Source organism: Netta rufina (genome assembly GCF_964035555.1).
Source record: "Netta rufina genome assembly, chromosome: 1".
Lineage (NCBI taxonomy): Eukaryota > Metazoa > Chordata > Aves > Anseriformes > Anatidae > Netta > Netta rufina.
This window is the reverse complement of record NC_140123.1, coordinates 56601209-56617133: the sequence shown is the minus strand read 5'-3', so window position 1 is coordinate 56617133 and position 15925 is coordinate 56601209. Positions and strand designations below refer to the sequence as shown.

Sequence of the window (15925 nt, the reverse complement as noted above, 5' to 3'; positions counted from 1 at the left end):
TGCTGCCTTCAGCTCTGAGGCCCCCAGCGCAAGAAAGATATGGACATCTCAGAATGAGTTTAGAGGAGGGTCACAAATATGATCAGAGGGCTGGAGCACCTCTCTTTTGAAAACAGGCTGAAGGAGTTGGGGTTGTTCTGCCTGAAGAAGAGAAGGCTCTGGGGAGACCTTATAACAATTTTCCACTACCTAAAAGGGAGGCTACAGGAAAGCTGGGGAGGGACTCTGTCAGGGAGTGTAGTGGTAGGACAAGGAGTAGTGGTTTTAAACTAAAAAAGGGTAGATTTAAATAAGCTGTAAGGAAGAAATTCTTTACTCTGAGGGTGGTGAGGCAATGGCACAGGTTGCCCAGAGAAGCTGTGGCTGCCCAGTCCCTAGAGGTGTTCAAGGCCAGGCTGGATGGGGCTTTGGGCAACCTGGTCTGGTGGGAGGTGTCCCTGCCTACAGCAGGAGGAGTGGAATTAGATGATCTTTAATGTCCTTTCCAATCTAAAACCTTATATGATTCTGTGATTCTGCGATTCTATAATCCTTACAAAACTGGAGGCTTTGCATGAGAATTAATTCTTTGCTCACTAACTAAAAAAGCTAGCTGCTTAGAAGGGTGAATTCATTATTTTTTTTTGTTGAGATTTTTAGGTTCCTGAGTGTAAGTCACTTATTTTCCACTTAGAATTCAGAGGACTTCTCTTTACAGCTCCTCAAGAATGAATCAGGCAATCTTTTAAAAACATGACAGAAGATGAGGAAGCACACACAGTTTTTGCTGCATAATATCCAACAAATGGGAGCACTATTTCAGAATTAAGGGAGAATTCATGCCATATCTTCCTCTCCAAAGATGCAATCCATCATCACATGAACACAAATAGAACCATCCCCACTGCCAGTGAAAGGGAAAAGCAGGATACATAATTCCAGCCCCAGCTAAAATTTCATCAGCAAACTTGTATGGTAGAAAGGCCAGCTAGTAACACCAAACTATCTTTTCACCTAGTCCAGCCAAGGTTTCTGAAGTAGCTTGCATCAGCCTCTGTGGCCTTCCCATCATTACTCATATAGGTTTGCTTCTTCATGTCCTTTGTTTAAATTGATTTTCTGTGTAAATTTCTGTACTGGAGAAATACTGTAAAACTGCAATGAATCTAAAACTCAGGGCAGCTGTGTCAAGTAAAATGTACTGCCTCTGATTAAAAACAAAGAAACCACTGAAAAAGCAAGGGGCAGCTCATTTGTGCAAAGACGAAGTCGTTCTTGTTTAAAGAAATATACTGTATTCTGGCCTCAAGCTTCAGCGATGACTTTTTTTCTCAACTTCAGTTATTTTTGCTCGGTGTTATGGATGTCCAATTGCAGAACTTGGTTCACCATGTTGATTGCAAATACTAGCTTAAATCTAAGTTATATAAATTGCCCTCTCAAAGAATCTAGCAGAGCCCAGTAATGGTTTGAATGAAAGTACAAGTTATCAGGAGATGGCAGATGCAGGCATAAAACAGTGAAGTTGAAGGCAATTGAAAAATTGTTTTGGGTCAGATAACTATCACCAAAAATAGAATCATAGAGAAGCCCAGGGCTTCTGGAATATATCAAGTTGGATATGCTGTATTTCCACACCAGTTTACTCATGATCCATTCTGTGTAATTCCCAGGACAATGAATTAATCAGCCTATATGAATTACAAGGAATACAATTTTTGCATCAAATTCCAGTCTTCCTCTAATTTGGTATCGAAAGTTACTTTTTTTTTTTTTTTTTTTTTTTTTTTTTGTCAGGCTGTGAGCAGAGACACACAGATTCCCTGCAGACTGAGTCTTTTATCCATGTGACCTCAGTACCATTCTGCATTTTTTATGCTTCTCACTGTCTGTACCTTGATAGGAGGTCAAGATGATGACTTCCTTGGTCAATCACAGCCCAGTTCTCTTCAGCTCCTTTTTAACTAAATGGGAGCTGCCTGTGGTGAGAACCTTTGAAAGTCTGTCTGTAATTATCATTTCCCAGATTGGCCCTATTTTTCTGTGAACCCAGCAGGGCAGATGAATTTGTATGTCTTGACATGTTGGTAAGCACCATTTACAGAGCTACCTCCATGAATCTTCCTTTGTGCAGGGTCTGGAATAGGTAAGCAAACATTAAGAGTCTCTGAATTTCCCTGCAATGCTACCTCCTTTGCTTCCTAGACAGAAGCACCCGTTCAGATTGTAATTAATCTTGCCATATGTCTTGGAAGATTAATACATTGTACCTAGTCAATATTGAATGATTCTGTTTGTACAAGAGCAGAAATCATACATCTTGTGCATTTGTTCACTTGAGAATGTATTAGTTGCTTATTTATCAGGACATATAGTTCATAACAAATAATGTTGCCTAGTTTTGGTGGACTCAAGCAGTTTCTTCTGATGAAACGGACCATGTAATGCATGTTTTTATTATAATGGATATTCTTCTGTGACTCAGTAACCTTTGTATGGAAACAGATATTTCTGCTACTTATCACAAAAGAAATTGCCCTATTAATATGTAAGTGGCAAAGATGCAATTTATATGTGAAAAAGCTATTAAAAGAACAGTTAGCATGTTAGCATTAAATGTATGTTTCATTTCCATTGTCTATTTCACTGGGCATCACACATGTGACTTAAAGAACATACCGGATTTAAGTTCCCTGTTTAGTTGATGAAAAAAGATAAGCATGGCTGAAAGACATAGCAAACCCAATATCTGAACTGACCTCTAAGAAGTGTGTCCTTGTGTCTTTTGGCTGTAAAGAGAGACTAAAACAACCAGAATGCAATTAACTGAGGTAGGTACTTCAGTCTGAAGGCATGGAGGTTGAATCTGCTCTGGTAAGCACATTCGTAGGCCTTGAATCTGGTCACTGACTATGCAGAATCACAGATTTCATTTCTTTGATTAAATACAATTCTTGTCACCAAAAGATAGGGTAAAAAAATGGAAGAGCAGCTGAATTTTAATCAACATAGCAATGTTTGTCCAAGCTTGTAGAGAATATGAAGTAATAGCTCTGGAAAAATCATTTATCTCAATCAAAGGGAAACTTTCTGACACACTGGATTCCTGTCCTCTATTAAATAAATGGACTAAATCTTAGCCGAGTTTTGCCAGAGGAGTTTTATGCCATTTGAATTGCAATCACATCTTTTCAGCAGCATTTGTTCGTGAAGAACCGATAGGAGTTACAATTACTGAAAGGAAGTTATTAAGAAAACACATTTGTGATACTTTCCTCAATATCTTATTAATTTGGGAGACTTCATGCAAAATTGAGGAAAAAGTTACTTAAATGAACAATTGGGAAATAGCAATCACAGCATCCAATCATGCTACACACAGCATATAAACCCTGTGACACATAAAAGTTGTTTATTAAAAAAAAAATAATCTTGTGCATATGAGAAATACATGTGCAATCTTGTTCCTCCATAAGCTAGGAACTTTTTCAGTTTATTTTACCCTTTGATTATCAACAGTGCAGTCTCTGCTGTGAATGCTAGCACCACTGTAATCATATTTTTTGGTACATTTCAGTGAAAATTCCCCAAGGCACCACAGAATGTGGTTAAAATCAATTTAGGTTCTGTTTTATAGTTGCTACATGGGAGAATTTTTTATTGCCTGCAATGTCCCCATTTGTTTAGGTGAGCCCAAAGGGCAAAATGCAGAGTTGGTACATCTAGATTGTTAACTAAAAGAGGACAAGACAGCTACAGCAAGCTGAAACACAGAGCCCTTGTCTATGCATTCTGCTTAACTGTTTGCTCATGGCTGGCTCTGTCTTGGGCCTCCATCTGGATTTCCTGGACTTTCTCCCAGACAATGCGTTGGGAGTAGTTTAGGGAATAGTTCACTTGAGGGACTGCTTTCAAAGGAAGCATGGACAAGCTTTCACCAGGTTTATCACCTCTAAGCCACTCAGTCCTTGTCATGCTCTCCCAGCAAGCCTCATGCTTTCAGGCAAACTTGCAAGTTCTTGTCTCTCTTAGAGTAGGCAGTTCACAACCCAAATTTCATAACACAGAAATGTGACTCAGCTGAATTGCACATAAAAACTATCACTTTATTTCAGGTGCCTTGAAGAACTGGAAAATGCATAGAAATGTAACTACTACAATTATGTCTCAAGGTCATCCCAAGGGTCCCAGAGAAACCAAGAGCCAAATATTATGAAGTATGTTTGAAGTCAGCTGGCAGGACTCTAGGGAAAGGTTAGGCCCTTGGTAGCCTTTTATTTAGCACTATAGATAAACCTAGTAGGATCTACATGTCATAAGTGCTGTGTTTTTGTTGTTGTTTTTTTTTTTTTTTTTGTGTGTGTGTTGAAAGTGTTACTTTTACCCAAATTCAAACTACTGCATTTTGTCAGTATTTTTTACCTTAATTTTCAGATCGTTTTTTGCCTTTCTATTTTCATGTTGCAGTTTGCTCAAACAAAATTGAGCTGCTTCTTCATTTTTATTGGAATTACAGGTGTAAATACTAGTATTTTTTACATTACATTACAACTTTTGATTTCTCTTGAATCTGAATCCAATATAGGTACAATGTGTTGGCACAAATTTGTGCCAGAGCTGAGTCTGGGCTGTGAAAGCTTACCCACATACATGTTTTCTTGTCTCAGCTCTCATTCATGTCCAGAAATTTATCAGATCTATGTGGCTTCAGAGTAATAACAGAAGGGGAAAAGGCAGCTCATTTAACCCACCGTTCTGATTTTTAATTGTTTAATTTAATGTGTCATTTAATGCTATAATTAGCATTACTAATTACTTGGATTTCATTCAAAGTTGCTGTTGACAAATCAGGTGTTGATAAATACGAAAATTTGGATGAGAAAAAAAATATGGAAAACTGTTGGATAGGAGCTGGTATCAGTCTTTAATGTTGTTCATCCCCTCCTGTATTTGTATCATGCTCAAATTTTGTGGTACAGAAGCACAGAGCATATCCTACTAAGAGGGTAGCACAGATAGTGTATAGCAACTGTATGCTTCAAATATAGCCCCTAGAGGATATTTCCAGTGAAAAAATTATATATAGCAGTGCACTTTAATGTACCAAGCAATATTAATTTAAAGCTATCCTGTAGAGAGACCCCCTGAACTTTCTCCAACAGCTTGAACTTTCCACACTCACCATGAAAGTACTCTGGGCAGCTGGCCAGTTCCTAAATAAACTGTGTGTACATCAGTTGCACAGCTTTTAATTTTGAACATGATTGATCTCAGCCTGTTATGAAAACTGTCAACTGAAATGACAAGAGTTTGAGCAACGCAGTACATTTCTCATAATTATTTAATTTCATTGAGATATTTATGCAATATTTAAGTGAATTTCACAGACTACATGAAAAGCACATCTTTCATTCTTTACGTTTTGCATGTTACTAGCTCTTCTTCCACAATCAGAATTAACTGAATAGAGAAACAAATAAAAGTTAGGAAGGGTAGATCTTATCCCTTTGGATATGATTAACTCTGTTCTTCCTCTGGCATGTTCCCACCAATGTGTCAATGTCCTAGAAACTCAATGACTGTATTAAATTTGAGCTTTCAGTTTGCCTTGCCAAGAACATTACTTTTAAGGATATTTCTGTCTCTAAATGCAAATTGGTGATATGAACAGATACTCACCTTAGCTCTTTGAACTGTTAAAGTCATCACATTTATATTACCTGACCCCAGAGCACTTCAATGTCCCAGGCTGTTAGCTCCTGCCTATCAAAGAAGCCGCAGTACACACTTGAAAAGAACTTGCTACTTTTGCCCCAAGCACAATTTTGGTGATTGAGATCTGTGAGATTATAGTACTACAGTCCTTTAAGACAGAAAAAAAAATGTAGATGCACCATTTGTTGCTTTACTGGTCTATTCAGGTTCAATATAACAGTGTATAGTGTGTGACTTGATTACTTTAATACAGCATATTATACAAAAGTTTAAATGTCATCACTTAAGTTTCTAAGACATGGATGAGAGAGTCTTTGTAGCTGGCAGGTAGGAGGGATGGTCTTGTGCTGTGGCTCTGTTGGCCTGGCTGGACTAGCATGATTATGTGGGAGATGCCAGCATCCTGCTGGGAAGGCTGTTATCTCCAGCTGGGCAATTGCTTTGCTGACCATCCCAGCTCACATGTTTGACCATAACCGGTGTGGGTATGTGCTAAAGAGCTGACCCTGCCCCTATTTCTCACTAGTCACTACCTGATGTCTCTTTTATTCCCCCTGCCTCTACCTTCTTCTTCCATTTTCACCACCATACTTTATGTGTTTAGAACAACTTCTTACAGGTTCTCTTTGGTTTTAAGGGCCCAGGTCTTGGTGATTTTAACAGTCGCCCTTTTATAAAGAAGCCTTGAAGACACAAATAAATATTTTGTAGTATTATGTAGTATTATGAATGAAGTCATCTCCCATTAATGCCCTGAACTGTGTCATGGGAGAGAATACCAACAATGCAGCAGCTGATGCACCACAGTTACAGGAGATGCAGTTCAGGGTGTTTGTATGTGTGTTTGCTAAATAATTGATTTGGTGTAACACTGCACTAAATGCCCCATTACACAAAGGGTTTGAAGCTACCCTAACAAGCAGCCATTTGTTCTGATCCTTCCATCAGTCTTAGTGATTGGGATTGCATTTGTATTCAACAAGGGTGGAGTGGAGCTTGCAGTTCTGTTTCCTCCAAAAATAATCTGTTTTGCTTACCAACACGACTCACAAAATCACCAAATAGCAAGTAAAGATAGTTGGGGATTCACTTCAAACTGCTCTGAACCAAATGGAAGTGTGGCCATCATGTCTTTCTGGAAAAAATAAAAATAAATCTAAACACCATCAATAATTTCTATCAGCTGCCTTTTGTACTCATCTGAGATAGTTACGTGAACCAGATATAGATATCTTGGTGCCTTGGGCCTGTATCTGAATGTGTTATTCAACTGCTATTATCCAGTGGAATCCCAGTTTAAGATTTCCTCTCCATCACTCCCTACCATTTAGGTGATGTTTTAATAACTTCTGATCTAGGTTCAGAACAGACAGTAGTACTGTATGCATTGTGCCATTAAATCTGCCCTTATAAACTTAAGCACCATGGAAATAGTGAAAATAGACATAAATTCCTTCTGTGGCTTTACAGGAATTGTTCTAGCAGGCACACGAGAATTTTGCCAACCCAGGCTGACAAAATGTCATTGAACTGCTTCCAATAGGCTCTTAGGAGCTGGAGACAAGAGCCAAGCAGTACCAATCAAGACCATGCACATTTCCTTGCTAATTATAATAATAATAATAACTAAAAAAAAAAAAAAATCATAGAAACAAAGTCCTGGTATTTTATTTTGGGTTTAGCTGTTGCTAGAAACATTCTGCACCACCATCACCATATTTCAACATAATCCTGTACCTTTAAAACCCTGTACCTTTAAAAATATATGTGTTTGTTATGTGTTAAAGAAAGTTGAAATGTAAAGGATTTAAGCAGCAATACAAAATGGGATGTGTGTCATGCAGAGCAACAATTACACCCTAAATGTGTAGAGAAGAATTCAGTGAAGCTAAATGCTTCACGCTCCCCAACATGTAATATTATCACAGCATGAGTAATTGGAGAGAGATTCGGTAGAACTGCTCTGACTTTAGGTTATTTTAAAGTCTATCTTGGATCATTCTCCTTGTTAGGAGGGGGATATTTCTGTTCCCTTGCTTATCACTTCAGCTATACAGTTCCCTGTTTCCAAGCTCTCCCCGATCTGTTCTGCACTGAGACTTCAGGCAACATTGCAATCTGTGGTGTGTGCTCTATTCTGCGTACGCTGACTTCTGTGAATGGGAGTCCATAGCTGCAAGGGACATTATTTGTCCGTGCCAGAATCTGCCTATTTATACAGTGATTTCTCACTAAAGCAAACTAGCAGAAACTCAAAACTCTTTATTCTTCTAAAAATTACTCCCTCCCAAAGCTTTTCAACAGCACAATGTAGCAGAAAAGCCCTGGTAGATAATTTGATTCATTTCTGTGACAGTGAAGGATTTCTTTCTGTGGTACGCTGGCATTTCAAGGGTTCTGTCTCACCTGAATCTGGAATGATGAGGCACTTCCCTCCAGAGACCTTTCTGAACACTCCTAGATTTCTTTGTAACTATATTAATCTTTATTCTCAGCCTAAAAAATCCCTATTTTCATCCTTTAATTCCTATACTTGGGTCACGCTATCATATTCTTGAAATAATATGTTTTCAAATATTTCTTCCACAATTTTACATCTCCTCCCCTTCTTTTACTATCAGGTGTGGTTGCTGAAATATAAATATCTGTCCCCTTTAGTCTTTCACTCCTTTTTTCTCTCCCACTCCAGTTGGTTTCTGTAGCTCTCTCCTTTTTTTCATGTCTCTCTTCTGCACGGTTTTGGCTTGTCCGTGTGAGACTGCTGAAATGGGCTTCAGAATAGAATGCTTACCCTGGTACAGGCTCCTCAAAGCAGCAGAGAGAGGAGCTGTGAACTTCTGTACAATTTTCTAAGACTGTATAATGCATAACCAATCTTTGGCTGGTAACATAATTGGTGCCCGAATTGCCCTTTTGATGCTGTATTGAAGTACAAGTTCTGGTTTAGTTTCTGCTCTTATTCTTGCTATAGAATTATTTTCAGTCTTTGTTATTTCCTGCCCCTACTTCTATATCTGTCCTCTTTTTTCTCCACCGTGGTATTTTACTCCACATTTTAATATCAACTGAATTTCATTAATGTCATAATTTCTTCCTTTTAAGGATCATTAATGAAGCAATTAAGTAGGACCGAACATAATACAGATTTATACAATATTCCATTCCCCTTCTCTTCTGACCCTGTGCTTTACCATTAATCATTAATCTTTGTTTGTAGCACTTCATACAGTTTTCTGTCCACATGACAACTTGTATCCAGCCGAATATGAATCGATTTTCAGTTTAAGCTGTCCTGTGGCTGGAAGTGGTGATGTTGCTGATAGCATGACAGTGCAGCAGAGCAGTTCTTCTTCTATAGCATGCGGTGGAAGCATGGATTACACAAGGCAGTGCAAATGGGAGTTAAAACTTCATTCAACTTCCTGGGCAGTTCACCATGGTAAAAATCTATAGCTGATACCTATCAGCAGTATTCCCTGCAGGTGCTGATTGGGCATCTCTGTTTTAAAGTATAAGCTCCTAAGCTTGTGCTCACAAGCTGGCATGGAAAGAAGAATTAAACTTCGTATCTAAATAATCTCAATTAGATGTGTGCTAACTGAAATGGTACATGATATTTGAATATATAGAACTAGATAGAAATTTAACGTTTAAATTCCCATTTAATGTAAACATAAAAACAACCGTGTTTTACTGAATCCTTCTGACTTGGTATTTTGTTGTTATGACACAGTTGAGTTGCAAATGCAGTAATCACAATTCAGGAATCACAATTTACAATTCATATCTCCATATCAAATCTATTTTATCTTATATCATTAGATGTATCCATTATCTGTCCACATCAGTGTATCTGCCTTATCTGTATTTAAATGTGTGGTATTCCTTGGCATAACTGTTTGTGGATATTTACAAGTGCAATGTTCATTATTAGATTTGCTGCAGCTCAGTATCAGAATTGCTGACATAGATGGATTCTTTTGAGTCTTTTGATATTATTTTTAATACTCATCTAAATGCAATTTTCCTGTTACTTCCATGTTCCGAAAGCTGGATTTCTTTAAAATTACTCCCTTTATAAATGCTGTTTTCTATTGGAATATTTTAGGGCTGTCAAGAAATACAGAAAGATGTGACTAATAAGAAAAGAGCATGGATGTTTATTTCCTTGATAAAGTGTTAGGGAACTGTGAAGGAAACATAGAAACAACCATATTGAATAGGGCATTAATATGTTTCATATTTTAAAATTAAAATTATTAGCAATCCTCCCATTTTATGACTTTCAGTCAAAGGCATGATATTGTTTGGAATTTGTCAGCTTCTAGCACAAGCAGACCAATAAACCCGAGTACCAAATTTATCCTCTGTAGTTCTTTGCTGCCATCTTCTGTTTCTTTATATAATTGCTGTTATTATTTGAATTATGAAAAACAAGGCTGCAATATTACAGAGCAATTTTTTTTCTTTTCTTTTCTTTTTTTTTTTTTTTTCATTTCCGTGTTTTTAGCTGAAGCAAAGTGAAGCAAATGCAGATACAAAAGAGAAGCTTCCACTGCGTCTACGCATCTTTGAAAAATTTCCAAACAGGCCACAAATGGTGAAAATCTCCAAGCTTCCTTCAGATTTCACAGTTCCAAAAATAAGGTATTGAAATATTCCCATTGCTAATATACCATAAGCTGGTCTGGTGCCACAGAGTTCCAAAAATATTTAACTGTTTTGCTTATGGATGAAGCAGATACTTCAGAAAATCAGAACTGAAACAGCATTAACAGAGTTGAAAGGAGCTGACATTCTATTTTTATCTTACTTTTACTTAAAAAAAATAAAATCCTAGCACTCATTATAACATTCATGAAAGGAACTAGATTGACTGAAACCAACACAAATAAAATATGATTGAAAACTACATTGTTGCGCCTCCCCTCCCATTTGGGTTTTAGGTTCTTGGCTGAAATGGACAGCTAGAAGTCTAATCAATTCTCATGTGGCTTTTTAAAGATGAGATCAACTGGCAGCAAATCATTAAGAGTGGATAATGCAGGCCATCGAACAGCAGTTTCATTGTGATGACCTTGTCCCCTGTTTGGATGTGCACTTGTTACTACTTTCCTGTAAAACTCAGCTTAACAAAGGATCTTTCCCCCAGTTGGCTACCGGATCATCAATTAGTAATACTGTTTTAATTGGTGTGGTACCAAGAAAAGAGAAGTATTACAGAAGTCTAAGGGCTGTTGCTGCAGATACAGGCTGATGAGACTGCTGAAACAGCACAGGCTGGCCGAGTAGGTATCCCAGTCTCCCCAGTGAGCACATGCTTGGAGACAGGATGCTGTGAAAGATGGCTGTCATTCTTATTTGTCTTCTGAAATTACATTACATTCTGATTAAATTCACAAGGATACTAGTACAACTGATTTGATCTGTTTGTACCATCTTATATGAATGCAAAGAATAATGTTGGTGAACAGGGTCAGGAAAAAGAGTTCCAAACCTCAAGGAAACAGTCACAGATAACTTTGTTCTTAGTACCAAAATACTGCTTAGTTATATATTGAGTGTGCTGTCCCAGTCTCCCTCTTTTTTCTTTTTTTAATTTCTTTTTAGCTATGTTTTTTTCCCAGTACCCTCTAAATGTGACCATGCTAAATCTTTAAATATGAAGCTATTGTACTATATGAAACTACCTCTCCAGATAAAAATTAGTTACAACATAGTCAATTTACGCTTAAAACAGGGCAGTGATATTAAATTTAAAAGACAGCAAGATAAATGTATGTTTCTTGTAAACAGAAATACTTTTTAAACGTGGCATATGTGAGGCACAGAATTGCTGAAGTGCCTTAATACTGGCATTCAAAGCAGTTGTACGAACAGATGTTGTTTGAAATCTTGAAGAAACAATTTCTTGCAGGAAGTATGTTTCCTTTGGATTATACCAGCATTTGATTTATATTGAAATAACAACTCACTGTGTAATGAGCTCAAAAGAGCCAAAAACTGCAAAAGGCACTTCAAATATTTAGCACTTTATTTGGTAAATAAATAAATAAAATGGTTATTATAAAATGGAGTGAAACTATTTTCTTCAAAGCTACATGCAAGCCACACAGGTCTCAATTCAGCTGTAGATTCTTTTAATAAACTGAATGTAAGTTTTATCAGTTGTTTTTTCTTCATTCTGTCCATTTATACATCTATAGGTCAGTACATCTGTTTCTCACAGTTTATCTTAGCACTAATGGGTTGTGACACATTGTAAAGGAAAGCAAATAACTGTTCCTGGGTTTTTAATCTATCAATATCCTTTGTTTGTTCACAAGGGAAAGTTTTATGAAGCAGTTTATTGATCGCCAGCAACAAGATACCAGCTGTCTGCTGCGAAGGCTTCCTTCAGCATCTTCTTCCTCATGTGACCACTCTAAAAGATCAGCAATTGAAGAAAACAAATATATCGACCAAAAGGTAAATCAAGAATTCACAGCAGTATATGTCTATCCTTGAGTATTGTGAGGAGAGACCTCAGATTATTCAGTTTGTCAAATTACATAAAAGCAAACACAAGCTAGGGCAACTGAACACAGAATAAAATGCTATACTTAATTTAGGTATCCTAAAACTGACATCATAGTAGAGCCTTATTTTGTTTGAATTCTCTCTCCTTTGACTTCAAAATTTAGGATGTGATACATAGTTTTGTTCAAAGCATCCATCTTATGAACCTATTTTTTCTTTTAAATGGTCTTGCTGTTAATCACTGCGAAGCTAGTAGAAAATTAAAATTTATGAATATCACAGTGGATTTCTGAGTGTCTTGCTACTTTTACAGTGCTTTATACACTCACTGAAGCAAGGTAAAGTGTAATCAGTGGAGATATGTAAAAATCTAAGAATTATTCTAGTTACTTAGAGGGCATTAACCTCTGCATAGGCCTGGGAATTCCTAGGAAACAGGTGATAAACATACAGTTTTGAAACTCGTTATGTTACATGGTGATAGTCTCCCAGCTGGACTGGCATAAATGTTGGGTTTGAAAAATATCAGGACTGCTTGGAATGATGATGACAACAGTGCAGCAGCATGAGTAAATGTGTGTGGCTTCTGGCACCTTGCAAAACTGCAGGGTCAGAAAAAAACTCAGTGTGTACCGTGGAAGTACATGGTTTGCAACTAAAACTCAGGATAGCATTCATACAGGCAGGAAGCAGAGTTAGGGAAAGCAATACTCATCTGATAGTGTATGTAAAGAGCCTATTTACAAACTGTTAATTTTCACTCCTAATGCAGTGCAAGAACTCACCCCTGTGGCCAATGTAGTCTATGCCATCAGTAAGCCAAAGCTGAACAGCACAGCCTGAGAGGGAGGTCTCTGATGCAATATTATTCAGAAAACAAGTCCATGGGAAGGAATCAATCTGTTCACATTAATATATAGCTGAAGTATATTAAATTGGAGTTTTAATTTCTTCTGCCTGCTGTTCACAAAAGTGAATCATTGTTGATTGTCTTTTAAGATACGTGAATAAATGGCTTGCTTTATTCAATGATATTTTGAAATACGAAAATGGAAAGTTACATTTTTTTCAATTTTTCACTTCCCTTTAAGAGCAAATATGCATGATCTGACTTCACTTTTTTAATTGAAATAAGTTTTTACAAATTGTTTTTGCACTATTCAACCTGCTTTTAGTATGTACTTTTGTATTTCCATGGCTCAAAGGTAGGATTAATGATGAGTAATATTTCTGATAAATGTAGCTTAAAATGAGGTATTTACACTTTCCTATTAAGAGGGAGAAAGCACTAGGTAGGATTTTGTGAAAGTAATTACTATGGCTTCCTATAGTTACAGTTGCCAAAGCAACCTTACTTTTGTATGGACAAATCTTCTTAAAAATATCTTATCCTTAAAACAAGATTGGAATGACTGGTTGCATTTAAATGTAAACCTTACATGTATGTAAAAAAAGAAACCTGAAAAAATATTTTACTGATACCATTTCATACTAGGATGCTCTCCCACTGCTCATGATGACAGTGGCTTCAGAAATTTTTTCATGTCTCATTTATATTGTAGTTGCTGAAAAAAAAAAAAAAAAAAAAAAAAAAAAAAAAAAAAAAAGGTAGAATCAAAAAGTGGGATTCTGCTGGCAGATTTGACTCTTTGCTTCCTTTGAGGTGCCTGAAATATGGCTGGCTCCTCCAATGTCTTCTGGATGTAGATAGCATTTCTGCATTGCATATCTGCTGAAGTGATTGGAAGTGTATATGATGCATATGTTCCCTTACTTCCACTTCATGAATGTTCTTTTTTTCTCTCTCCAAAAATGTGCAACTATATTTATGGTATTTTTTTTTTCATTCAAAATCAATCTGACCTATAATTTGTCATTATCAGTAAAGCAAATCGTTCTATGTTCTATTATATAACAGCTTTAGTAAGTCTTTTCAGAATTGTAATTACCTACTTCCTTGAAAAGCAGCTTTAAGTTGTAAGTGGGGAGTGGATTTTCATTTATCTTCTCAAAATAATAGTATTTATTTGTTACCCATAACCAAAATGAAAACCAGTTTGAAATTATTTTCATCTATGCCAAATCAAAAGAACAGTTTTGAAAAACAGGCATCTGTAGTGCCTTTTTCTAGTCAAGTCTGTGAGTTCCAGAAGTTTTTCTAACTCCTCCAAATTTATAAACCAATATCAAAGAAATAAACTAACAAAAAATAATAGAAAAAATGGCTTCTGGGTACCTTAATGCCCTTAAAGTTGTATACCTCCCCTAAGATTTCTCTCTCACTGTGTGTGGTTAGGTTAAGTTAAATGCATGAGTGGATGTGTGAGGACAGACCATACCACATTCATTCTTACACATCACATGCCAGCTACATTTGGGCTGTCTCAGTTACAGACACTTGGTAGGCAGCTTCTCCATGATGCTTTTGTTGAGCTGTTTATGACTATATGTAACATTATGTGCAAGACTGGGGTTCTCTGAAATTAACACTGCTGGAAATAGAGGATGGTCATCCTTTGCTCCTTCCTTGAGCTGTGCTGAGCAAACTTTCTTAAACTCATTGATCCTGCCACAGATCTCCTCTAGACTTCTCTGATGTGGCCTGCAGGCCACAAGTTGAAGGAAGGGGTTAAAAAATAAAAATAGGGAATTATGGCATCACATGAATATTGTAGATGTTGGAGAAGGGGAGTTTTTCAAAGGCAGAGGGAAATGTTCTTTTATACTTCCACAGCCGTATGAAAATTATTCACAATATGATGGGAAATTCCTTAGCTAACCAATATTTCAGTGAATTCTTAGAACAGGATGAAATATGTGTACACGGATAATTTTTGTGTGAGTGGGTGGATGAGAAGAAAGGAAGTTGTCAGAAAATGAAGACATCTCACTGTGATGGCTCTCACAAGAGCCTCAGGGACAGTCACAGCCAGTTGTAAGGGACAAAAGCGAATAAACTGTAAGATTTACAACATATCAGGTGTCTAGTAAAATACAGTTGAGTTGGCTGTTGAGCATTGGACTTGGGTTCGTAACTTCAAGACTAGAATCAGAGGAAGGCACAAACACCTCAGAGCACTTTCATAAGAGACATAAAATGTTTAGTAAGCCATGCTAAAAAATGTTGCAAGGAGGACGCTCCTGAACAGGTTACTTATCTTTGACCACACAACACAGCACATCACTGTTAAATTATATTTCAAATCTGACAGGCTTATGAGATGAACTTTAAAAATGCCTGTGGCTCATTATGTAGATATGCCCATGTGCATGTCTACAGCTGTGGCACAGCAGGACTGAATTACAAAACAAAACAAAAGAGTTTTCAATATATCCACATTGTTTATAGCTCAGATTTTTAGCATCTTCCATTTAGTTGAAATATTATAAACAAGCTAGTGCCTTTATTTCTGCATTTTTAAGATTAACTGGATAGTAGCAAATGTATTTTCTCTTTTCCATCCCCTTTATCATCCTGTTTCCTTTTACTTGTATGAGTTTTGTTTTTAGTTCTGCAAGCATTGAAGTTCATAGCTATTCCTTTTTCCTGTGGGACCAACATCCATAATTGAGGTCTAGCTCTCATGGAAGCTCATCCTCCCACACCATATGCCTCTCCCACTGATTTCCTAGTTACAGCAGCGGCCGTATGACAGGAGATGATGGTCAAAAAGGGAATGCTGATCTCAAAGGTAGCCACAGCCATTACCAT

The 15925-nt window shown here is 37.0% G+C and overlaps 1 protein-coding gene across 2 annotated transcripts in view; it reads left to right on the top strand.

Annotated features, from left to right (window-relative positions):
• NALCN (sodium leak channel, non-selective) overlaps positions 1-15925 on the top strand; it is a gene marked incomplete at both ends in the record, with an annotated part of 218699 nt that overhangs the window by 155254 nt on the left and 47520 nt on the right. For both annotated transcript variants that reach the window (XM_084305464.1, XM_084305463.1), the window contains 2 exons: positions 10205-10341; positions 12021-12162. In XM_084305464.1, the coding sequence (XP_084161590.1) occupies positions 10205-10341; positions 12021-12162 (279 nt within the window). The remainder of the gene's footprint in view (positions 1-10204; positions 10342-12020; positions 12163-15925) is intronic.